This window comes from Hippoglossus hippoglossus, chromosome 16 (genome assembly GCF_009819705.1).
Source record: "Hippoglossus hippoglossus isolate fHipHip1 chromosome 16, fHipHip1.pri, whole genome shotgun sequence".
Taxonomy (NCBI): Eukaryota; Metazoa; Chordata; class Actinopteri; order Pleuronectiformes; family Pleuronectidae; genus Hippoglossus; species Hippoglossus hippoglossus.
Window position 1 is genome coordinate 7385010 of NC_047166.1, and position 24767 is coordinate 7409776.

General features: G+C 40.4%; 3 protein-coding genes and 1 non-coding gene across 6 annotated transcripts; 3 read left to right on the plus strand and 1 right to left on the minus strand.

Moving 5' to 3' along the window:
- Positions 1–528: 528 nt before the first annotated feature.
- ppp1r8b (protein phosphatase 1, regulatory subunit 8b) lies at positions 529–5844 on the plus strand. The gene is made up of 7 exons (XM_034610529.1): positions 529–640; positions 1090–1150; positions 1454–1607; positions 2407–2624; positions 3079–3223; positions 3557–3621; positions 3788–5844. Exons 1-7 carry the CDS (start codon positions 585–587, stop codon positions 4139–4141), a joined length of 1053 nt encoding a protein of 350 aa, XP_034466420.1. The 5' UTR covers positions 529–584; the 3' UTR covers positions 4142–5844.
- LOC117777558 lies at positions 1218–1377 on the plus strand. Its single transcript, XR_004616636.1, has one exon.
- A 208-nt stretch (positions 5845–6052) lies between the features above and the next one.
- Positions 6053–12412, minus strand: LOC117776540 (cytochrome P450 4B1). 2 transcript variants are annotated; one of them, XM_034610527.1, is made up of 13 exons: positions 12080–12412; positions 11403–11547; positions 11223–11267; positions 11007–11134; positions 10450–10574; positions 10162–10316; positions 9310–9416; positions 8558–8748; positions 8329–8462; positions 7982–8046; positions 7382–7464; positions 6313–6505; positions 6053–6254 (listed from the first exon to the last, which is right to left on the minus strand). In XM_034610527.1, the coding sequence occupies exons 1-12, from the start codon at positions 12257–12259 to the stop codon at positions 6337–6339; spliced, it is 1527 nt and encodes a 508-aa protein (XP_034466418.1). In that variant the 5' UTR covers positions 12260–12412; the 3' UTR covers positions 6053–6254; positions 6313–6336. The 2 variants fall into 2 exon arrangements, with proteins under 2 accessions (XP_034466418.1, XP_034466419.1); XM_034610528.1 differs by having other exon boundaries at positions 6053–6505; positions 12080–12404.
- Positions 12413–16860: 4448 nt separating this feature from the next.
- On the plus strand, positions 16861–19745 carry med18 (mediator of RNA polymerase II transcription, subunit 18 homolog (yeast)). 2 transcript variants are annotated; one of them, XM_034611980.1, is made up of 4 exons: positions 16871–17270; positions 17568–17571; positions 18373–18471; positions 19073–19745. In XM_034611980.1, exons 1-4 carry the CDS (start codon positions 17256–17258, stop codon positions 19627–19629), a joined length of 675 nt encoding a protein of 224 aa, XP_034467871.1. In that variant the 5' UTR covers positions 16871–17255; the 3' UTR covers positions 19630–19745. The 2 variants fall into 2 exon arrangements, with proteins under 2 accessions (XP_034467872.1, XP_034467871.1); XM_034611981.1 differs by lacking the exon at positions 17568–17571 and having other exon boundaries at positions 16861–17252; positions 18377–18471.
- Positions 19746–24767: the final 5022 nt, after the last annotated feature.

The following is a 24767-nucleotide window of genomic DNA, read 5'->3' on the forward strand; positions in this document are numbered from 1 at the left end:
TTTGATCTCTTGACTTATCAAACCACAGGTTGACAGAACTCACGTAGAGGGAATGGCTCTGGTGCATGGCCCTTACAATATAAAGAGTTCCCAGACTTTAAAAAAAAATGTTTTAACCTTTCTTATGACAGAAATTACAATGTCATTTCATCGTACAAAACTAAAAGTATGCAAAAATTCAGAAAAAGGAAATAATTAAGGACACATTTTAATGCTATAGAGATGATAACAAGTCAAATAGAATACACAATATTTATATTTGTTCACAACTGTAACAGCACAAATGAGATGTATTTGATGACCTTGCTTCTTCTGCACGCAGCTAATTAGCAATCTGAGGTCCTCTAGTGGTTCTCGGGGGAACTGACATCTGTTCTTGTTCTTTGTAACTTCCTTCACTCATTCACATTTTGGTTCCGTCTCACGTTACATTTCGCACATTGATAACAACACAACAACAGTTTGGGTCCAATTGGGTCTAACTTGGCCGCGAAGTGCTTTTCGAGCTCCAAAACTCCAACTCCCGTCATGCCACGGGGACGTTTTTCCCGTCATGCCGCGCGGCTCCGCGAAGATGAGGCAAGATGGCGACTAAAATAAGCACAGAGAGTAGTCCCCCTCCTTTTGATTGTCCGACATGGTGAGGAAACGCACGTGTTGAAGTGGCGGCGGTGTGTTCGTGGCGAACGGTTTGATGCGAACAGGCTAAACTACGCTCGGGAATTTATTCTTGTCTCCTTCGTTTGCAGAGAAGCTTGTGGCCAGTGCAGCTAGCGTTAGCATCTGCGCAAGCTAACGAGCTAACTCAGTAACGCTGGAATTAATGTATTAATGGCGTTTATTTTATGCAAGAAGGTGCATGTACAGGAAGGTTCACGTGACCAGGACACGATACCTTAATATTCAATCTAACCTTATACCCCTTCCCTTGGTGTGTGGCACTAATGCAGTAGATGTAACATGTTAGAGAGAGGTTGTGGTGCGAGCTGTTACAGAGCTACTGTATCAATTAATCACATGTGTTTCAGCCATGCATGTAGTCCAGGGTGTTTTAAATGTTTAAACCGTCCCCTATCTGTTTCCCTCCAGGGCAGGGAAGGCTCCTCAAGGGCTCCATCTAGACGTGATGAAGGGAGACAAACTGATAGAAGTGAGTGGAAGCTTGGAAATGCTCATTAACCATCACTTATTGGTTGTGTCAATGCGTGAGTCAGTGAATGCACCAGATACAAGCCTGACAGTCGACGCAGTCCCACTCTGGGATTGGGTCATGTGTGGCTGCATGGGTTTCAAACGGTGCCAGAGCAACCTCAGCCCTGAGATTTAAGCTTGGCAGTGGGGAGCATCACTGTTGAGTTATGAATCAGAGGCACAGAGACACACTGCAGATTGTTTACAGACACTTTCCACCGGCTGCTGCTCCGACTGTGACGCTACACATCTGTCCCCGCAGAAACTCATTATTGATGAAAAGAAGTACTACCTGTTTGGGAGGAACCCCGACTGGTGTGACTTCACCATCGACCACCAGTCCTGCTCACGTGTCCACGCTGCCCTGGTCTACCACAAACACCTGAAAAGGGTCTTTCTCATAGACCTCAACAGCAGTAAGACACTATTCACAGACACACCCACTGTGTATATTCATTTCATGTTTAGGATCATTGTCTGGAAGAGTTTGACATACGTGCAAAGGGCTGATAGAGTAATACAACTGACTTGCTAACAATACTTCTTTTCTCTACAGGTCACATAAATTATAGTAGAACCAATTAGTCAATCTTAATTCTATTCATTGTAATTCAGCAGTCAGAAAACCAGACAATTGATGAGTAATTTTTAAGTAAAAAAAGTTCCAGCTTTTTAATTTGAATTTACCTGCTTTATTCTTTTATATAAGTATACATTTAATATATTTGAGGTTTGGGCTGTTTGTCGCACTCAGCTCTGGGTTATCACATGGAAACATTATTAGGTTTTTATATATTTTAGGTATCAAACTTTGCTTGTGTTGCATATGTTTATTTTCTTTTGCGCTGTGTGATAAGTGAGGCACAAATTGTCACTTTTGGCTCCACTGGCCAAATGTGCTAACAGTGGATTAGTATCAAATGTCCGATATCCAACTTTGTGATATTAAGCTCCGGTAAATATATGACACTCAGGTTACACACAGCTCATAAATCCTGTGGGGAAATAATCTGCGAATTAATATAACGTGGAACTCCTATCTAATCTTAAATTAAATTTAGAAAATGAATCATAGACAGACTGATAGACTTTATATCAAAAACTTGATAAATACAAGTTGATTGGTTGATCTTAAACTGCTGCTCCGTCTCATATGCTTGGTGTGACATCAGCACATGTTTTGACACCAGGACTGAATCACGTTTTATATTTTAGCACACGGTACTTTCCTCGGACACATCCGTCTAGAGGCACACAAGCCTCAGCAGGTCCCCATAGACTCTACGATATCTTTCGGGGCCTCGACGCGGACCTACACCATCAGAGAGAAACCCCAAACCCAAGGCACTGCTGGTTCAGGGGACAGTAAGGCGGGAGAGGATGAGGAACTAAAAGGGCTGCTTGGGCTTCCAGAAGAAGAGACGGAGCTAGAGGTATGTTTATTTTCTTGATGATAGTAACAATATTCTCATTGTATACTATAAACTAAACCAAAGACGAAGAAAAGATCTGCATGGTATTTCTTGATTATCACCTTTTAAACCACAAGTTGCTGCTTTAGGAAGACTTCTAATAAAATTTAAATGTTAAAATTCTATTTGAGACCTTTATATATATTTTTAAAGTGTAATACATAGCATTTTATTTTCATTCTCAAAGATCGTAGATTGTCAGAGTGGTTTAAATGCATAAGGCATTGTTGAAAATTTAGGGAATATACTATTAAAGTAAGATGAATGATAAATAGGCAACAGGCATAAAGAGTAGTCATGTTTATGATGCGTCTTATTATTTTCCTGTCCACTTTACTGGTGTTTTGTTATAGAGTACAGATGTCCTGGTCATACCACATTGCAATTTATTTTCTTTTGATGAATAAAATGACAGAACCTGACAGAGTTCAACACAGCTCACAACAAGCGCATCTCGCTCCTAACCATCGAAGAGGGAAACCTTGAAATCCAGAGGCCTAAGAGGAAACGGAGGAGCTCCAGAGTTACTTTCAGTGAGGAGGACGCCATCATTAATCCAGGTACAAATAAAAGACAGTAACAAAATAGCACAAGAAACATTTACACGACTCGTGGGAAGGTTTAACAGCATGTAATGCAAAAGGAAATTAGATATTGATTGTCATTTCAGTTAATATTTAACTTTATTCTAAAAACAAGTTTACTCTTCGATTGAAAACATTTTTCCAGACTTTTTAGTCATAATGATATTGATTCATTTGTTTTTGCAGTGAGTTGCCTCTTCATGGTGTAAATTCATAACCAAACTATTACACTGATCAGATATGTGCATTTCTACTTTTTGTGAGAGTAAATGTTAATAACAAAATATTAACACTGTTTTCTATTTGCAGAGGATATTGACCCCTCGGTGGGACGCTTTAGAAATATGGTGCAGACGGCCGTCGTCCCCATCAAGGTAACCTGTGTATTTTTTTTTTTTTTTTTTTTTTTAAATGCCTGATTAAAATTGTGAAATCTGAGTGGACTGGATACATCATATCAGTGTTGGGTTGGGTTACTTAGCAAAGAACTGCATTAACTGTGTGACTTTGAAAGTTAATACTCTGTCATCATTGCTGTAGAAACGGCGATCGGACGGCCAAAACACCTTGGGTCTGGATGACATGACTTCAAAACGTATCCACATCTACAGCTTGGGCGGGGGTCTATACGGGGACTTACCTCCCACTAGTCATGAGAACCAGCCAACTGGAGCTCCGGGAGGTGCTGCCATGCAGGGAGGGCTTCCCCTGCCCTTCCCTAATCCAGCACCAGAGGTGGACCTGGCTCCAGAGGCTCCCCAGCCTCCTGTCACCCTCAACCCCACCCCTGTTATAGCCCCCTATCTACCAGAGACCCACAACGAGCCACGCAAAAAGAAATATGCCAAAGAAGCTTGGCCGGGCAAGAAACCCACCCCTTCACTACTCATCTAACCAGTTTGTTAAAGCTGCTGACTCTCAGGTTACCAGTATTACACCAGGAACTGTGACCTGGCAGAGGTGGAGTCACTCGCTTCCCTTTTTTTATTAATTTGTTGTGTTACACATTATCATCAGAAAGAAATCACGCAATTTAATATTGCCGCGTCTCAAGACATCGTCCACTTTATTAAGTCAGCAGTTGATATTTTGGCAGGAAGAGTTCAATCTTTGTGACTGTGAACAAATATAAAAGACGTAATCAACAGACTTGGCTGTGAGCATTTAGTACCAGATTGGCAATGAAATATACCCGTGTGAGTGACAGGCTACAAGGAAATCGTGGGTCAACAAGTTATGTTTTTGATGTGATGGATGTCAAGAACAGTTTTTTTCTACTAAACATATTTCAACAGTTTTTTCACGTCGTCAATATTTTGATAATGCTATTAAACAAATGGCTTAAAAGTACTTTTGTATGAGATATTTTATTGTGAAAAGTCAAAGACGCCACACACGGAATCAGTCTCTGTGAAAACACGGCTGCTTTTTATTTTGACACAATGTGAGGACGCTCACACAATCTATTCGGCCATCACGACTGACTGAAGTGTTTTGCATATTTCCTAGAAGCCACAAGAAGCCGACTTGTGTTCCATGAAAGTGCTATTTAAAGCCTTTAGTCATTAATTTGGGTTCTTCTGCAGATGTTGATCATGTGTCCTTAAACATTTTTTCTTGTATATTTTTTAACTGTTTGTTGCCGACTTTTCCAGCTTCTGTAAATACATGACGCTTCTTTATTTTATTTTCTACTTTGAGTGTTAATTTGAACTGTTACTAAGTAGCAACCTAATATAATGGACTCCACAGTAACAAATACCAAGTTTGCGGCAAAATAGCAAGAACAGAGGTTTGGATGTAGGAAGTTTTAATGGTATTGTAGCATGTTAGCATCTCTCACATGCAACAGAGTCTGGTGCAGATACTGTTAATATTTTTGTTTTACAGAGCCAAACTAAGTCATAGGCATTAAATACACACACAGTAAACCATGTAGTCTATAGTCAAGATACGATCCTATGAAATGGCGCAATCACTTTTAGTTGTTTTTTGCTATTATTGAAAGGTGGAGAGGAGTAATGGTAATCACACCTAGTATATGGCTTTCATTTTAACAATGCCTCCTTGATACTCTTTGTATTTCCTCTTGGAGGAAAGAGAGGGTTTTAAATGGGCTATCAAGGCAATTATCTTGTAAAAAGAGCTCTCAGGTAATCCCTGCTAGTGTCCCCAACCAGTTAATGGCAGGTATATGACACTCAACAGTTTACACATGAGGAGCAGAGGTGAGGAGCCAGGATTTTGAGGAAAAACCAAACAATGACCACGCCCTGGTTCAAAGATAGGAAGGACAGTGCTGGTTGTTTGACCACGAGGGATCATGTTTAGTGTAAACTTGGCTCGTAGTTATGTAAAAAAGGTTGGTCAGAGTTAAAAGAACCGGCAGGTGGTCGCCCATAGAAATGCACTGCTTTCCCTCATAATAAAGTGGCTGTTTCGCAGGATCTTCAAATAAATGAAAGACTGAATATTGGAGATAAAAAGACAGTGTTTCATTTTTTCAAACTGCTGGTGACTTTTTTTGTCATTGTGGGCCTGTGGATTTTGTAATCATATGACTGTAAATAAAGAAATGACTTACTTTTGACTCATAACCTCTACGGTGTTTTAAGCTGTTGCCTTGTACTTGCTCCGATATGAATTGCCTGTATTCTGATATACCTGATGAAAATTTGTCTAAGGGAAAGTACTTTGACAAGCCGCATCTTCAGGAGTTGCACGTGTGTACAAAGCAAACAACAGAAGCAAGTCAATAAGATCAACATAAGATACCACGTCCTGGATGATGACATTTAATTCTGGAGTTATACAAATGTCTCATAAGTACTCTGGGTATGGTTCAAAGTACTTCAGGGGAAACTGTCTCTCAGTCTTAGTATTAGCTTCAAAAGGTGACAGTTTACTGTTAATAGAAATAATCCAAATTAAACGTTCACACTACAATACTCAAACCATAACACGCAAAAAGGCAAACAAAATATAAGTACACTTTTCATTAGTTTGACCTGGCTTTAAATCAACTATCGCCCACGATTAAAAAGCAGAAAGGAACGTGTTATTTCTCAATCCATTTTCAAAACAAGTATCTATACTACAGGTTTGATTTTAATGTGGATGCCATTGAGTGAGCGCAGCACCAGTCGGGGAATTATTTTGGGTTTGCAAGTGGGGTCCTCTGTCAGCTGATATCTCCTCAGTGTCAGGGCTGTCGCCACTTTCATCTCGTTCATGGCGAAGTTCTGACCGATGCAGTTTCTGTTGGAGGAAAACGTACAATGGTGAAACAACAATTTTATTTGGGGAAATCTCATTTCACGTGTGCAGACATAATACCAGTAAGTGCAAGGGAGTGAATTATAGAAACACCTTAACAAATAGCTCTGCGGTGAAGTCATCAGTTTTGTTGGGAAATTACACTTGACCACTGTTTTGAATCTTGTTCTGTGTTTGTGGTATGTTGTCATCTCTTGGTTATGTTGTAACCTTGGTTCTCTGTGTGAAGATACTATCTCTGAAGTAATCTTGGTGCATTCAGCTGGTTGGTTTTTTCGATTAACCAAACTGAAACATTTTTGCACCTAAAACCTGTTGCTTTTTCAGTAGAGCATGAATGAGCCTAAAGAATTATTTTAAGTGTCTTTTTTGCATGTGAACATTCTGCTACAATACAGAGGCCAAAGCCTGCAGCAGAGAAAACACTGCTCCTGAAGTGCCTCAAACTCATTTGCATTCCTGGCTCTTTTGTTTTTTTCATAAAGCCTCCATGTCCCCAAGTAACATGTAACACGGCCGCTTTGGGTCAAGTTACCATGGTACAAACAATTCCATTGCTCCCATGGCAACATGAGGAGAGACACACACACAATCTGAACTGAAGTCTCATATTCATCAGTCTTTTTTTAAGCTTGATATCCTACTCTGAGGAATAAAACTGATATTTTCTTTTGGGGTTTCTGGACTTTTTCAAATTAGATCAATCCTGGAATACACTAACCCTCAATCTTACCTGATTTACCTGGCTTTTTATTGTGTGTGCGAAAAGAAGGCAAGTGTGAGGCTACACATCCTGAACTGAGTATTATGACAGCTGTAGACTGAAAACCTCCCTGCCAAGCTCATGTGTGGACAAACCTTGACCCAGCTGAGAAGGGCACGAATGCGTGAGGTGACCTTCTGGAGACATTCTCTGGTAGGAAGCGCAGTGGGTCAAAGACCTATGATGATGAAAGAAGGATAAAACAAACATCAGTGTGGCATAAATCACACATTTATGTCCATTTTCTTATTTGGTCATGCAGTAATATTTGTCATTAATGTATTTTCCCCCTGTTATAGTTGTCTTGCTAATTTCCTGTGTTACCTTTTCTCCTCTGTGTCTTTTACTATTTGTCATGTTTTTATGTAAGTAAGGCACTTTGTTAATTTTTACAAGAGTCACGAGGATATGACATGACGCCACTGGCACTCCAGTTAAAAAAGCAGATCAGTGTGACCTTGTGGTAAAAAAAAAATCAATTACATCAAGTTATACACTGAGTGACTAAACCACGACAACTCGCATGAGCCAGTGTGAAACTTCCACTTCAGACGTATAAGGAGACACGTTCTGATGCAGGGCCTGAACACGGCCTCTGGTCTCTTAGAAAATCACCAGTTTGCTCTTCAATTATTTAACATGTTATGTGTACAGTAAAGAGGGATCATAATTCTTCTCTAATGATCTTGACTTACATAAGGGTTTTCCCAGACGGTTGCATTCATGTGAATCCCATAGACACTTGTTCCAACAAGACAACCTACCAACATGAAAAAAATAGGGGTATTTTAATTGAGGAATATGCATGGATCGGACAATATATTATGTTATAACAGTTTGTATGCGCTGAAGAACGAATGCATAAAACTAAAATGATACCTATAAAAGTTAATATTCTAGCTTTAACCAGTAGGGTAAAGGTTCCAGTTCCAGGTTACAGTTTGCCATCTTATCTATTAATGTTTAACTTTAAAACAAAACTGTTAACTGAGACACCATCATGTTCTCTACTTGTAACTACCGACATGAATGCACCACAGACCTTCAGGCAAAGTCCTCCCATCACAAAAGGTCATGGGTTTGGTGAGTTGTCTGGCCATTCCCGGTACAGGAGGGTAAAGACGAAGGGATTCTTTTATGCACATTGTAGTGTATGGAATTTTATTAAGATCATCCCTAAAAATACAATAAAATACAATGTTAGCACTCGCCCAATCCAGCACAGATTGCCTTTCACTGCACATGCCAGTGTTTTCAGTAAACAAGCTTACCACTCTATGGTGTCCTTGCCTTGCAGGACCTCCGTGATCTCGTCCCTGCACTTCTGCTGGTGTTCTGGGTTGCAGGAAAGACAGTAGAGGATGAAAGCGAGGCCGCTGCTTGTGGTGTCATGGCCCTCGAACATGAAGGTGTCCACTTCTGCTCGTAAATCTTCATCTGACAGACCCTGCTGACTCTCGTCCTAAAGGTGCGATAAAAATACAAAAATAACACATTTGCCACTGCTACTACTATGACAGCTAATAGAAATAGACAGTATCTGGTTTACTTGTAAAGCACCATGACCTCATAATAAAAGCACAAGAAAAGGCAGTGAGGTTGGTTGGTGTTGGGTAATGGAAGTCAGGGAGATAACACGTCTGTTTACACCTTCACCAGGTCAAAGGTGGGGTTAATGATGGCTGAGGGAAGTATGCTTTCTAACTGTGAGTGAAAAAAGATGAGTATGTCATGCTGAGTTACAGTTGTGCCACTGGCTAGTCTGCTGCATATCACGAAGGATCTTTAAATAATTGATGGAAATAAAATTTCATTAAACATTTCCCCAACATTTGGATGGAAACTTAAGCTGCATTTTATGCTATGAAAAGTGCTATATAAATACAGTTTAAAATAATAATCAACAACAATAATACAAAAATGAATAAATAACAATAATATTGTTTTAATTAATATTGTTATTATTGAGATAACGTGTAATTTTGTAAAATCACAGGTTGGAGCCTTATATCATAAAACATACTCTTGCACAGAGAAGGATGTCCAGGAAGTCCAAGTTTCTCTTGGCCTGTATCCGGTCCAGCTCCTTCTCTTCCTTCAGTGCTTCTTTTCTCTTTCTTATGACATCCTCTTAAAAGCACAAGATAATGGATGAGTAGTTGCAGACCCAATCTGGCTATGCACAATGCATCATAATCAGAGCACTAGAGACCTAGAGGTGTGGACATGTCTTGATTCTTAGATGCATCGATGCAGAGACAGAACATAATCGATTCATGTTGTTTTTAGCTTTGTCTGAGTCTCTGTCGGAGTCTGCTTCCTCCTCACTCCCTCTTTGACCTGCGCTCACTTTACACTTTAACAATAAACACTGATCACAAGTTATTAGGACACGTACAGTGCTGACGTTTACTTTGTGTTTGTTTGATTCTCTAGAGAGTTTATGAGACACATCAGGCCAAGAGGGTCAAGACACAGCGCAGTGTTTTAACTTCATTGTTGCAGAAGAAGCGACGCCCCGGAAGTTGACCAGTGCATGAAAAAGCAATGTTTTTGCCTGTAGTGTCCTGCCTTAAACTGCATAATTTTGATTGTAGGCTCATCATCTAATAACTATTAATTGTCCTGCTGTTGAGTATTTAACAATTGTGTGAGGGTATTAAAATAAATTGTTAAGCTAGTCAGAGATGTTATACTATACAAATATTTTGGTTTCAATTTTTTTTTTTTTTATAAATCATTATGAGAAGTGCCCTTTCTCTCACTTGTGCCCCTGCCCCCCAAAATGTCTGTGCACGTCCCTGAGTACCATTGATATGTGTGAGTTGTTTCTGATGATCATTCATCAAATGATGTGTGCAGCAGCAGAGCTTACCTGTATGACTGTGAGCAACCCTGCACGCTTTCCTGAATCTAAAGCCGTGTGGACTGAGGTAGAAAATGAGGTCGTTGTGGTATGGAAACGTCCTGAACCGCAGGTTGACCAGATCACTGAGTTCATACACGGCTTTGATGTACGCATTTGTTCCACTGAAATGAAAATGTGGACAAATATTAACAGCTTTATTTCTTCCACACATGAATAAGACAGCTGAGGAAGTAAAGAAATGAGAACATCGAATTGAGACTGTGAATGGTGGAAGGACAGTTTTTATGGACTCACCCCTCGGTCTGACAGTTGCTGCTGTGGCTGAATGCACATTTCAGGATGCTGTCCAGTGTCATAAGGCTCACATGTTCAAACAGTTCAAAGGACTTGTTGGTGTCTCCATAACTTTCCCATTTGTCCTGGCAACAGTAAGAGAACAGATGTGACTTCGCCGCAGGAGATGGAGAAAAACTCCAACAGACTCATTAAAGGGATAGTTCACCGCAAAATTTAGATACTCATTATCTACTCATCACTGTGCCAATGGAGGTGTGTGTGAAGTGTTTGAGAGGTAAACCAAATACAATTGAAGTAAACAGGACCTCCTCCTCAGATGTAAAAAACCACATCCTGCTCCTGTGATGTCATCCAAGCCTCGACATTTATATTTGAAGCCCCCTCTGATGTCTATGTGTGCACGCCCCAGGTGGTGAGTAGATAATGAGTGAATTTTCATTTTTCTGTGAACTATTCCTTTACTTTGATTCAAGAAAGCCTCCTCTTGCTGTACTTTAATTGCTACTTCAATACTTTGAGTTTTATTAACCTTGTATGCATTGTGATTTACATACCAACATAATTATAGCAGAATCTGACATCAATTTTACGTATTGTTTCAAGACATCATAATGGAAACCTGGCGTCAAGAGCCGTCTATGGCGAAACCACTTCTGACCCTTTGACACCAATAAACCATCCCCTGAAACAGACAGAATATGTGCATGTGAATTACAATCTAAAAACAACAACCTGTAATGATGAAACACACAGACAAGAAATAGTCTTACCAATCCAAGTCTTGATAAACCTGTACGCCACATCATCTTTTGGTTCTGTTAGGAAACAAACACACAGAGGTTTTGTTACTTTGACCCTTTTGTTTTTCTTCATTGTATTGCATATGAAAGCACATTTGACCACACTGTTATAAGGATTTATCATAAAAAAAAGAACAAAAGCTAACACACCTGTTGATGTCAGAATGGTTTTTACATAATCTGGGTGGTGAATATTGACGAAACAAGTAAAGGGACCAAACCACAGTGGGAAAGCATACGGGTACTGCTGGGCCCACCCCAGCAACTTGTCAAAGTCTGTGCCATCTTGTTTAAACTGAAAGAACAATCCAAACATGTGAAACATAAAACATTAACCTGCACAGTTTGCCCGTCCTCTATGAACGAGTGTTTCTTATGCTTGAGTCATGATGTTTACCAACTGTGTGTCTCTCGTGTGCAGGACTGAACTTGACTATTATTAGCTAAATGTGCCAAGTATGAATAAGTACACATAATAAAGGTGAAGGTATTTACTTTAATATTATGTCACCACATCATTATGTTATTGATCAATATAATGTTTTAGTGAACACAATATTATTTCATTCACTTAAATAACATGTAAGTTGAAATAATGCTAACAAATGTCAGATAAATATAGTGCAGTACCAGTACCAGTGAAATATAGTGGAGTGAAAGTATTAATGCAAACACTGGAATACTGACACTTGAGGTGTGGATGAACATCACAACATAAATGTGTGGTGATATTCCACCACTGTTAATGATGATGGCTCATCCATGAACTGGTCCCAGTGCAGGGTGCTGTCTAACAGCTGAGTTACAGAGGCTGCAGAATGCTTTACCTGAAGGACGTGTCCGAACAGCCAGTGTCCCGGGGGTCCGGGGAAACACTCGGTGTTTCTGAACGCAGCTTTTCTCTTCGCCAACAGGAGACTGAGTTTATAAACAACAGTGACCAGACAGAGCACAGCGAACAAGTGATGCATGCGGGGCCAAGTCACGAGAGCCCCGGTGAAGTCCATACTGAGGAGGAGGAGAAACTCCTGGTGCAGGAGAAACTCTTCAATCTGATGTTATTTAAGTGCGAGGATTTAGGATGGTGAGAGGAGGAGTCTGCAGGGCAAACATATCTCTCTCTCTCTCTCTCTCTCTCTCTCTCTCTCTCTCGTGACAAATCAGAGAATCTGTTGTTGTTTATTCTTTTCCGGGTCACACCGGACACAGTTCGACCAACCACTTCGTCAATGTTGTTGATGACACGACTTTGAGACCCACTTGTTACAGGAGTGAAGTGAACCCGCGGGCCACGTGGTACGAGGACAACAATCTCTCCCTAAATGTTGGATAAACAAAGGAGATCGTTATCTCCCCGATGGCACAGCTGTCTTCAGAAATACTCGACAGACATTTAAGATGTGTCTTCAGAAATACTGGACATATTGTAAAGATATGTCTTCAGAAATATTCGACAGATAATAAAGATATCATCCCGGCGAATAAGTATAGGATGACAGATTATGAGTAAATCATAATATAAGGATTATTAACAGGTTAGTTACATAATCTGATTTTGATAGCCTTCCTGCATATAAACAATTATAATAATAAAACAAATTCAGTTTCATTCTAAGATAAACAATGACAATAACATATTTTTTGCAGATTATCCAGGTAGGATGTGTGGTGGCAATTTCTCTTTAATCATACACAATTATACATTGTCAGACATCCTGTCTCCATCTGTCCCAAACCCCTGGTGTGACTTCTGGTGTGACAAGATAAAAGACCCCAGTCCTGTATACAATACAGCAGGGGTATTCAACTAAAATGTAAAGAGGTCCAGTTAGAGAAAATTTCTTGAAGCAAAGTTCCGGAAGATCATAATGTCTAACTATTTAGTGTGATATATATTTAAGTAGCCTAGTAGTTCTATCAACATCTGCATGTACTAAATACCTGACTGTCAAATCAAATGAATTCAGTACGATTCAAAAACTTTTTGACAATATTTATTGTCACGTAACATAGAACTGAACATATATGTATGATTGCAGATATGTATAATGTTCTCTCATTAACTAAATAAAAGTAGGGCTGCATTTCAAAATAAGAGAAAATAAATAAAATGTGAAAATTGTGCATGTTCACATAAAGGGCTTAACTTCAGAAAAATAAAATAAAGGGAGCAAAAGCTTGAATTTCCCTTTTTCTGTTTCACATCTTGACTCAAAAGTCTCCACCAATTTTACAGATAATAAATCTCAACACATCTTAACAATTGAACAGTTTTAGAATCACTTTCTTCCCCTCTTATATCCCACTCCCCCACTTTGTTCGTCTGTTTCTCTCCCTTTCTCCGTCTCACTCCTGTTTCTCAACTTTCTCCGTCTCACTCCTGTTTCTCCACTTTCTCCGTCTCACTCCTGTTTCTCAACTTTCTCCGTCTCACTCCTGTTTCTCCACTTTCTCCGTCTCACTCCTGTTTCTCAACTTTATCCGTCTCACTCCTGTTTCTCCACTTTCTCCGTCTCACTCCTGTTTCTCCACTTTCTCCAGCTCACTCCTCTGTTTCTCTCCCTTTCTCCAGCTCACTCCTGTTTCTCCACTTTCTCCGTCTCACTCCTGTTTCTCCACTTTCTCCGTCTCACTCCTGTTTCTCCACTTTCTCCAGCTCACTCCTGTTTCTCCACTTTCTCCGTCTCACTCCTCTGTTTCTCTCCCTTTCTCCGTCTCACTCCTCTGTATCTCTCTCTTTCTCCGTCTCACTCCTCTGTATCTCTCCCTTTGTTTTCTCTACCTGTATCTCTATCTTTCTTTTTCTTTCTACCGTCTTTTCATGTGTAACTTGCCTCTAACTCTCTCATCTGTCTGCACTGTAGAGTCGCAATGTTTACCGCCTGGAATGCACAGACTTGATTGGCTGAGTGGTATGACGTGGGATGGCTTAACTCGCATGCAATTGGTCTGTGCGTTTCTCATCCGCTAAACCACTACCGTAAAGACTACAGAAGCTGCGCTGATTACAAATAGAATCATAACCTTCTGTTTTGGCTGTAGGTCCGGGTCCGTACGGGACGGCTTCTGGGTCCGGACCCGGACCGCGGTCCGCCTGTTAGTGACCTCTGCAATACAGGATCCCCTCACCCAACTATATCAAACACACTGAGTGACTCCTGCCGTGACCATTTGCCCAGTGGGGGAAGCCATAAACATTTATAGTCCCCTGAGCAACTCTCGTAAACTTAGAGTTAAGTCACAGAAACACATCTGTTCATACATTCTTCTAAATACATATCTGTTCTTCTATTAAACATTACACAAATGCAAAATCTGCCAGTACAGATGAACACAGAGTTTTCTAGCTTCCCTTTGCACCATAGACTTTTTTGAATAACAATCTCTGCACACAATAAACTATAAAAAGTGGCAGTATATTGGGAGTCAGGACTCACTAATGACTTAATACACTTCGAACAAATGAACCATCAAACAGACACGGATGCAGTGATTAACATTCAGTGTCACTGACGGACTGACTTTTGCAGACCACAAGAACAGAAAATTACATATTAGTGATCAAAGTGATACCATTTTGAGATTTGTGTAAATTAAATGATTCAAAAATCACATCACTAAAATATTAAAGAGCTCTAAAATATTGAAATCATTTAAGCATTAGTAAGATTGTGTTCCTGACATCTGACTCGTATTGTTCATGTAGTAGTAATCTTTCCATTGTTGGACTTTCCAAATAACATTGTGCCTTCTTTTCTGGGAACGTAAATATTGCTTGGAACTGGAAATTCAAATAAACCTCCAGCACAGGTACTACAGAGAATCTATAAAACATTGTATGAAGTAAAGTAAGAATGAGCGGTGGATATTAACAGCACAAGTACTTTTTAATTCAAATAATTAATAAATTATCTAATATGAATCAACAGAAAAAAACAGAATTCACAAGAGAAGTTACACTTCTTACACATTCTATATTCTAACACCCATGCCAAAGCACAAAATTGAATACATGCAACATCTTCAGTAAAGGGTGTTGGTGAAAGCCCCGATAAAGTCACACTTCAATGGCTGTCAGACCACTTCCTTGTGAACGTAGTTGTCTTAGTTGTTCTGATGTGATGCAGTCTCTGGTCTGTGTTTTGAAGATAAGCAACACTGAAACCACAGATGGAGTGTTCCTGTTTCAGTCTGCTCAGTGGCTTTATTTCTGCAGAAGCCTTAATTTTTTTTTTACAGATTTTTTGGACTGAGCACATCACTGATATTGCTACATATTCAGAATGCACTTTTAGGAAGGATAGAATTCATATATAACAGAATACTGATGTTTCAGCAGGTACGAATACAGTAAAAGAAATCCAGATATCTTTTCAAGATAAGCGAGGAAAGAGAGTTATGCACAATCATTCCCTGCAGATCTCTTATTTTAAAAAGGAAGATCAAGGCCTGTACTGGTATGAAAGTCTTATGGAGACAAATGCAATGGTGAACTGTTGTCAAAGTAAAGAAAAGTTAGAATTATTGTATTTGTCATATTTTGTAAGGTACCAACCTCCTCTTCTTTACATTTCTTAAATCATTTACCAAATCTGATTGGGAAGGTCTGAACACCTCTGTGATGATGATTAAATTATTTCCATTAAGGTTATTGAAGCTTAGAGTCTTTCTATGATTAGGAACCTCCCGGTCCGAGTGAAGTGAACGAAACAGTAGCCATGATTAAATCTGAGAAATCTCTCTGTACAACAAAAAGGTCATTTTCCTTTTTCTCCCTTCACCTTATCACAGAAACAACCTTGCTGAACATATATTGCTCTTCTACAATTCCTTCCACCAAAACCACTGACAATTTAGGTATTCAAATATTTCTCCAGACAAACTTGATTTGTCACAAATTGTTAATAACAATCTTGTTCTCAGGTTAATATTATTTAATCTTACACTTTAAAAAACGGTGTAAGTAAGTGATGTACTATTCACATTACAAAAGATCACCAGATTGTTAGATAGATTAAAGCTGACTGTGAATTAAGCGTGTTAGTTTAAAACAGCTGCTGCATCAATTGTGGCAGTAATTAAAATCAGTTACAATAAATAATATTTCTAACAGTATGAAAACCACTTATACCTGGTCAGTTTCCTCTGTGCTTTTAACAAGAGTTTGGATGCTTGTGATGCTAATGGTAACTGGTCTGTATTTATATAGGATATAGTTTTCTACTCTTGATGACCACTCAAAACACTTTACAGTACCATTCACACATTTAGCATCTTGCTCAAAGACACTTCAGCTGGGATCGAACCTCCAACTTTCTCGTTACTATTTCTTGTTAGTGTGGTTTTGAAACATTTAAAGTAAGAGAAGAGGAGTAAATTATCTCAGTATTTCCTCCACCATTGTTTATGTATCTATGCATCAATGATAACAATTGAATGATCAAATATTAGTAGTTTTTTTGTTCTAGTATCTCTATAGTTTTCGGCTACTTGTAACTTGACTTGAGTACTTTTACTTTAAAAAATTCTATTTCTGGGTTTAACATTCACTTCTTCAATGACAGGGAGGGAAAACAAACTCCTGTCCTATAGGTGGCGGTAGTGTGTCTTAAAGCTGCTAACTTGAGGAGAACAACCCGGAAGGAGAACAGAAGCTTCTCATTCATCTGTCTTCTCTCTTCCTCTGATAAGTGAACGAGTTGTTTGTCTTCTTTCTTTTTCTCTCACTCTTCTTTCCCCTGGTTGGTAGTTTTTCATCACATTTAACTGCTTCCACGCTGAAATGCTGAGCACGGTCACTTGAGCTGCATTGTGGCTAACTGATGAAGCTAACGTGGCTAGCAGCTAGTTAGTTAGCTAGCTAGCCGTGTGTTGATTGAACGAACCGGTGAGGCCCAACTGGAGCCTCGGTCTTTACCGTGGAGACTCCCCCGAAGACGAACACGCAAGACACAAAACCCAGTGTTCATCGTCTGCAATTCGTTCTCCGAGGTTTATCAGGTAATGGAGCAAACTACTGTTGTTAGCGAGTGAGGCAGCTAGAAGAGTTAGCTTTAATACTGGTTTGCTACATGCTAACACTGGCTGCTAGGTGTCAAAATGTGATAGAAGTTGTAAACTGACCCGAAAAGACTCATATTCTCCAAGTCTTCAAGCTGTCAAATGAAGTCCAGCTAATCAAATGGTAACAAGTAACTGGAAAACGTATAAGTTTAGGTTCTTTTATTATTCAGCAGTGGAAATGAATGAAATTCTCAATGCTTAAGCTTTAAATTCCCACATATGTCTCATGTTTTAGTATTTACAAACCCTCAGTTGATAATATTGCATTAAAGGAGGTTGAGGTGCACCTTCAGTTGGCAGTTTATTGGGTACACATAGTTAATACTAAACTAATGCTGTCTAATCCCACAGTCATGCAATAAACCCAGGATCCATGAGTTATACTGCACAATTAGTAATTGTACAGAGTTGTTGATTCAGCTTTATGCAACTTTTCTGTTGAAAAGTATTGTGTGTTAGATAGATGGTTCTTTTATTTTGTCCATCCCACTAACATCTGTGAGGATCAATGTGGCCAAATGACAGAATTGTCTATCTGCTTCCTCCAAACTGAACATACAGTTTCATCAACTTGTTTCCCTTTTAAAATGATGTCAATGCAACGTAAACATTACACTTCATGAAGCTGGGAGTTATTGCACAAGTGTTGTATTGGAGACAGCGGAGTGTTTTCGTTGGGTGCATGAAAGAGAAGAAGGCAGTTAAAGAAGTAGGACAGGTTAGTTGGTCAAGGTTCATCTTAGAATAAGATAAAGATGAAAAATATACCCACATATTATGTCTGGTCAAAACATCATAAAAACGCAATACTGTTGATTCATATTTGATTTACACTTTTGAGAGAATACCAAAGTCTGACTGTTGAATGAATCCAAAGTTTAGGTTAAATTGAGTTAAATAAAAGCATTCTAAGAGTTTTATGTTAAATATCAGTTGTGTATATGTTGATTTTAATGTAATGACATTGATCTACATGAATTTCTTTAGTAACTGGTAAAATGTGTTCAAAGGTATTAATATGTAGCAGACTGTTGTAGTAAATTAATAATTTCCTCCTTTAGATTCAGAAGTGCCAAAGTAAAGATGGAGGCTCCTCCCGTCACCTCGATGCCAGTCACTGGCGGCACAATCAATATGATGGAGTATCTGCTGCAAGGTAAGATTAGTCAGATCGAGCCGCTGCTGAGGACAGAGGATAACACATCTCAATAATAGACTATAAACTGCCTTGTTACAAACGGCCCCTAGGACTGAGTGAGACAAAGAAAATATGTGATAAGTGGCAAGGTTTACATCACTACTGTAGTGCTATGAGATGTGATAAGTCAACATGTCAATAACTTAAGCTTGTGAGTGTAGGAAAGTGCTGTAGATCTAGAGCCTATATCATTCTGTCATATATCTAACAACCACACAATATTCTGTGTCACTTTAATGCATAAAACAGGCTGATTTAGAAATACACACTGCACACACTACGAATAAGAACAATTATAATCTATATAGATGGGTAAGAAATAAAGGAAACACTGTTGTAAATGCTTTAATGAGATGCAGGGTGATCATGAGCTGCCAGAACAGTTTTTTTTCAATAAACTCTGTTTATTGATGGATGGATGAGAACTATTCTTCCAAAAGATCAATCTCCATTTGGTGTTTAAATGACAGTTATGATCAGAACATATTGTGCAGTCTAAGTCATCTCTCTACATCATTCAACTGCTTGAATAATGCTTCTCTCCCCTTTAACCCTTCAGGCAGTGTGTTAGATCAGGCCCTTGAGAGCCTCTTACATCGCCTCCGAGGTCTGTGTGACAACATGGAGCCGGAGACCTTCACAGATCATGAACTGGTTTATCTTCTGAAAGGCCAACAAGGCAACCCCTTCATCCTGCGTGCCCGGCGCTCCCTCTCCCACCCCACAGCTCCGTGGCACCTCCGCTACCTGGGCCAACCTGAGGTGGGAGACAAGAGCCGTCATGCCCTAGTCCGCAACTGTGTGGACGTGGCTGCTTCTCACAGCCTGCCGGAGTTCCTGAATGAGATGGGGTTCCGCATGGACCATGAGTTTGTGGCGAATGGACACATATTTCGAAAAGGAGTAATGAAAATTGTGGTTTCCAAACTGTCACGCATCCTAGTACCAGGGAACACTGACAACACGGAGCGTCTGTCACTTTCATACCTGGTGGAGCTGAGTGTGCTGGCTCCCGCTGGTCAGGACACTGTGTCAGAGGACATGCGCAGTTTCGCTGAGCAGCTCAAACCCCTGGTTCACTTGGAGAAGATAGACCCGAGCAAACAGAGACATTAACTTGACTCTCACGACTACTATGGACAAATTCACATGTTTCTGTTTTTTGTTTTTTTTACATCAATGTTCTCTTGTTACCTAAAATGAAATACAGTGCATCTTTGAATGAACACTTACACTTCTGGTCAATTTGTTATATGAGCTGGAAAATGTCTTCTACTTTTTCTTTATTGGGGGGTGGCACCCAACGTCAAGGTGCGTTACCGCCAAAATGTGCTTTCACTACACATACACTTACATCAATTTCGACAATAGAAACTTTTTTCCTCTGTCAAAGAGTTATATCATACCTTAGTTTAACTTAAGCCCAGTTTAATGAGGTGATTTCATTTGTAGTACGTATTGATCTAGTTGTTCCCAGACTAGTGGAGTGTTGAATTGTTCATAGAGGCAACACTTGTGATGTGTTTGGAATAAATAGAAAAAAGGTAGAGGAAGTGGAAGCGTCTTGAAAAAATGACCTTTGTTCACAATAGATTTTAGCAAACAACCCGAAACAGATTACCACTTGTCATTTGCTGTATTGTAATGGAGCATAGTTATAAAGGAGGCTCCTGCGATATATATTTTCTTTAAAATGATTATTTGTTTACTTTGTTACACTAAGGTGAGGAAACAGCCACTGCTCAACAGTTACTGATGATTTGTCACCCCAAGAAAAATCTTTAATTTCCAGGAAGTACCAATTCACTTTCATGATTATTGTTCTCTGTATAAAGGTACAAAGTCATATTTGATCACTTGATTTTCAATGAATGAACATGTTCATTGTACACCACTAGGGGTCTCTCTTGCTCTTTGTGTAACTGTCCTAAAAGTAGTGAGCTGAAAGCTACCTCGGATCATCTACATGAGCTGCGGTTGCCATGGAAATAATTAGTTGTGAGATCTGCACATCTTTTCCCCCCACTCTAATTAGCTTTCTCAATTGCTTAATGATACATAGACCTGTGAAAGCCTTTCTTTCTTCCCCCCAACAAAAGCATTGATTTTCCTTCTCTTCCCCTCTCATTTCTACTGTTAACCCATTAGTGCCTCTTTCATGGGAACTTGAGCTGAGACTATTTTGTGTGAAAGCACTGCAGCTCCCGCAGGTTATATATATATATATATACTACTACTGTGTCGACATTATGGCCAATCCACTGTGGAGACTGAAGTAACTAATGCACATCCTGTCAGTTATGATAATAACGTGGGCAATCTGACATGAGTGCTTCTAATAACGCTGCTACAGGAGGATGCATTTGCAGGGCTTGCGAATGTAAAGTGACCATGTGCGTGTCTGAAGGGAGAGCTCAGGGCAGATGGCTGTCTCTACACGTTGACCTACCTGCATATCAACGCTGATGAGGACACGTTCACTGAGGTGGAAAGGTGAGATGACATTGCTTCTGCTTACATTTCGTGCACCTGGGAAACCACCCTTTGAACATTTTAATATACTGTACATATTGCTGAAAGATTTAGTGTATTTTGAAGGCAAATATTTTGATGCACAAATTGAATCTACATATATAGCCCTCCCCTTTACATGAAGTTGCCTGTCAATAAGACTGTATTATCTGATGGAGACAGTTTCATGTTCCAACAAGCAGAAGCAGACTACTGGCCCTTAGGACTAAAGCATGATGTTTCAGCTCTGAGTGAATTATGTATTAAAGAGGCAGATGCCTCCTTGCCCAAGGCTTTATATGTCCAGCATGGATACACTACAGTCTGCTGGCTTTCTTCCACTTAAACTTGTGTTTAGCACAGTGCTCTTTGGTGATGAGCTGGACTCCCACTGCACCTCCACTCCGCATTGCCTGGAGAACAGTGGCATAGCTAGGCTAATCAGTGTCTTGGCATCAGGCCTGCTCGACTATTGTGGACGTAGCCAACCACTGACTTGCACAAGTGAGGGATTTAGCTTGTTGCCAGAGGCAATATGATAAGCTGCATGGTTTATTTGATGAAATTCAGACCGGAGTGACACCCTCTCCCAACACATGTATGCAAAAATCCAGATAAGTCTGTGAATTGGGTTTAACGGGGTTAAGATACCGAGTGATCATCAAACCTGATTAAGTTTCATTGTGGGTTTGTTATTGTGAGTAATGAAAAGTGTGGGGTCCCATAGAGGCAGACACATCTGTACTTACTATGTCTACAGCAAACAAAGTTTCATTATCAATCAAACCCTTGCTTTTCCAATTCACTTATTGATTGTTTTGTCTATAAAATGGCTAATAATAGTGAAAAATGGCTGTTACATATCCCTGGTGTCAAACATAACAACATCAAATAGTTTTTTCTTCACGACAGTCCTTAACCTACTGGTGTTCAATTTGAATTTATTGGGAGAAGCATCATTTGAGAAGCTGGACCCAGGAACCATTCAGCTTTTTTTATTGATAATTGCAACACATGCTGGAGATACATAGTGCAATCTGTTTAGTGTAGGTCCCATACCTTGTTTTCTAGTACACAGTGCAACAACATAGCTGCGCTCCGACAGCCTTTTAAACATCTTTGACATCATCAGTTTATAACACAATTAAGCCCGCTGCACTTTTGGGTATGAGACGAGCGCACACTGATTTTCCTCTCTGGGCCATTTGGTTGCTCTGGGTCTTTAACTGTTAAATATAATTAATTGACCAAGGCAGACGGTGTTGGTTAATCATATTTTGTTAGACCTCTGAAATGGGGATAGAAGCCGTTACCTGCACATGCCTTTGCTTTCCACTCCACAACACAGTCTTAATTAAAACTCTTGGCACCAGTTGTCTTTGCTGCTTCTGAACATAATGTACATAGTTGGCAGCGCAGATGCCGAGATGCCACCAAAAAGCTGGCTCTTGCTCGGGGCAGGAAGTCTTTAAGTTACCCTGTTTTGGGCCAGTGCCACAGGGGTAAAAAAAAAATCCAGCTTCGCCTACTCAGAAACATTCCCAATACTTGGATTTGTGCCCTCTCCTTCCTGTGTCATTGGGCGCCCATATGCTTGTTAGAGAGTGTGGGTTGTTTGCCGAGAGGGGTGGAGAACCAGGGGAGGTGTTTTCCCAGACAGGCATCGATCTCCCAAGGGTGTTCTTGTAGCTCCTTCAGCTTCCTCTTTTCCTAATCCCACAGGGCAGAGTGGGGTGCAGGGATGAATTGCACAACATCATGAGGTTGCGAGGGATGTTTAAAGTGGCAGGGCCAAGAAAATGAGGACGGGCCTGGCAGAAATTGGCAGAAAAAATAAAATGTGTCCCTGATGTGAATGAAATTCCAGAGAATGTTTTTAGGGTGCAAATTGACAGGCACAAAGCTCTGTCTTGTTGTTGATGTGGTGCGCTGCCTTGCTTGTGGCTGGCTAAGATGATTACTGCCGTGCAGAATATTCTGTTCCAGGATCAGCCACAGCCTGAAGCCAGCCACGCTGTCTCTGGAATGTCTGGTATGCGGACAGTATAGCAGTTAGCCTGGAAGGGACCAAACACGTACATAGTTTTCCTAAACTCGTGTTGCCTGGACCTTTTCTCTCCTCGTCCTCTTCCTCAAGAGCCCAGACTCTGGAGATTCAGTCCTGCTTCGAGCCTCTGGATCTACACCATCTTCTTGATGTTCACAATTACTTCTCTTTCTCTATGTGTGTAATCAAGACACATTATGTAATCTCAAGTGTCACAAAAATGATGGCTCTCTGGAGTTTTATTTGTGAACAAGCATCGCAACTAAAGCCTTGTGTTGGAAACCAGAGGATATGAATGGCTCGTCTGTCTCCAGCATTGGCTAGATTGTTACTCTCGCCACATAATTAGAAAATATAGCAATTACGCTTCACTCAAATTTATAGGTGCAATAAGGCTTGTAGACATTTTTTACATATGCAAACTATTAGCAACATGGCATTTTAACCCACGTGATCCCGCTGATGCTCAGCCGTTAAGTCACTCCATGACACACCATGACACATCCTCCCACATGTAAAAGAGTGCTATTTTTGACACAAATGTCTCAACATCAGTCATGTCTGCGTGCACAGGGTGGCCATGTTGTGCAACTTTTAAGTACAGCTTCAGTCCACGCACACTTTGCATGATAAGGGTGGGGCTCCCCGAGAATTTCAGCCACCTTACACAGCTCCAGCTTGAAAATTAAAAGTCCAAGAGTGTTTTTCTGGATTCAGCGTCACACACTCTGCAGAGATTGCACACCTCCATGTTTAGGGACAATCTACCATTCAGCTGTTGAATATTTCTGACTGCAGTGCCTTCATAGCAACATGCCCCCACAGGTCATACTGATTACCCATGGGCTATTAAAATGCTTGCATGGAGAGGCTGTCTACCTCCCAGATATTATCTGAAATTGTGTGAGAGTGTGAATGTAGGACTGTCTGTAAAAGCCCATGAATAAATAATATCCTCCCCACAGCAACAGAACAGGTGTAAGTGTGCATCAAAAAACGTGACGCAGAGTTTTCCTGTGAAAAGAGCTCAGCAAATCTGTTCTGGATGGACGGAGGGGAAAAGGGTGAAGTTCGATGTGAAGTCACCAGCCCAGATTTACTCTTAATAGCGTTTACGTGGGAAATAGACAGCCAATGGGAGTCGAGCACCTGTGACTGTGTGCCCGCCCTGCTGTCAGATTTTAGGAGGAGGGGGTGGTGTTGGGGTGGAGGGGCGGAATCTCCCCTCGGTCAGGGCAGCGCATTTACGCACGAGGGTCTGACCAGGGGAATGCGTCCGTGCGCCAGCGCTGCGTCTCTGTGGCAAATGTTGAGACGATAACATGCAAGTGTTTTATTCCTCTTCACTTTGGCTGGACTGTGGGGCAGAGAGGAGATTTTTCACCACTCCACACTCTGCTTGGCCTCTGTAGGGGGGGGAGCCCCATTTCACCTCACTCCTGCCGGATTAAAATCTAGGGTTACCTAATCTCTCCTAATCTGCACTAAATCTGTCTAATCTGCATAGAAAATTACACTCACTGAGGTATAGCCCGCAAAATAATCAGCAGAGGTGAAAACCTCAGTGCACGGCGCGCGGGTTCTCCCAGGAGGGCATTTTTGGACGCATACACACACACACACACACACACACACACACACACACACACACACACACACACACACACACACGGTGCGCGGGACAATTTGTTACGCA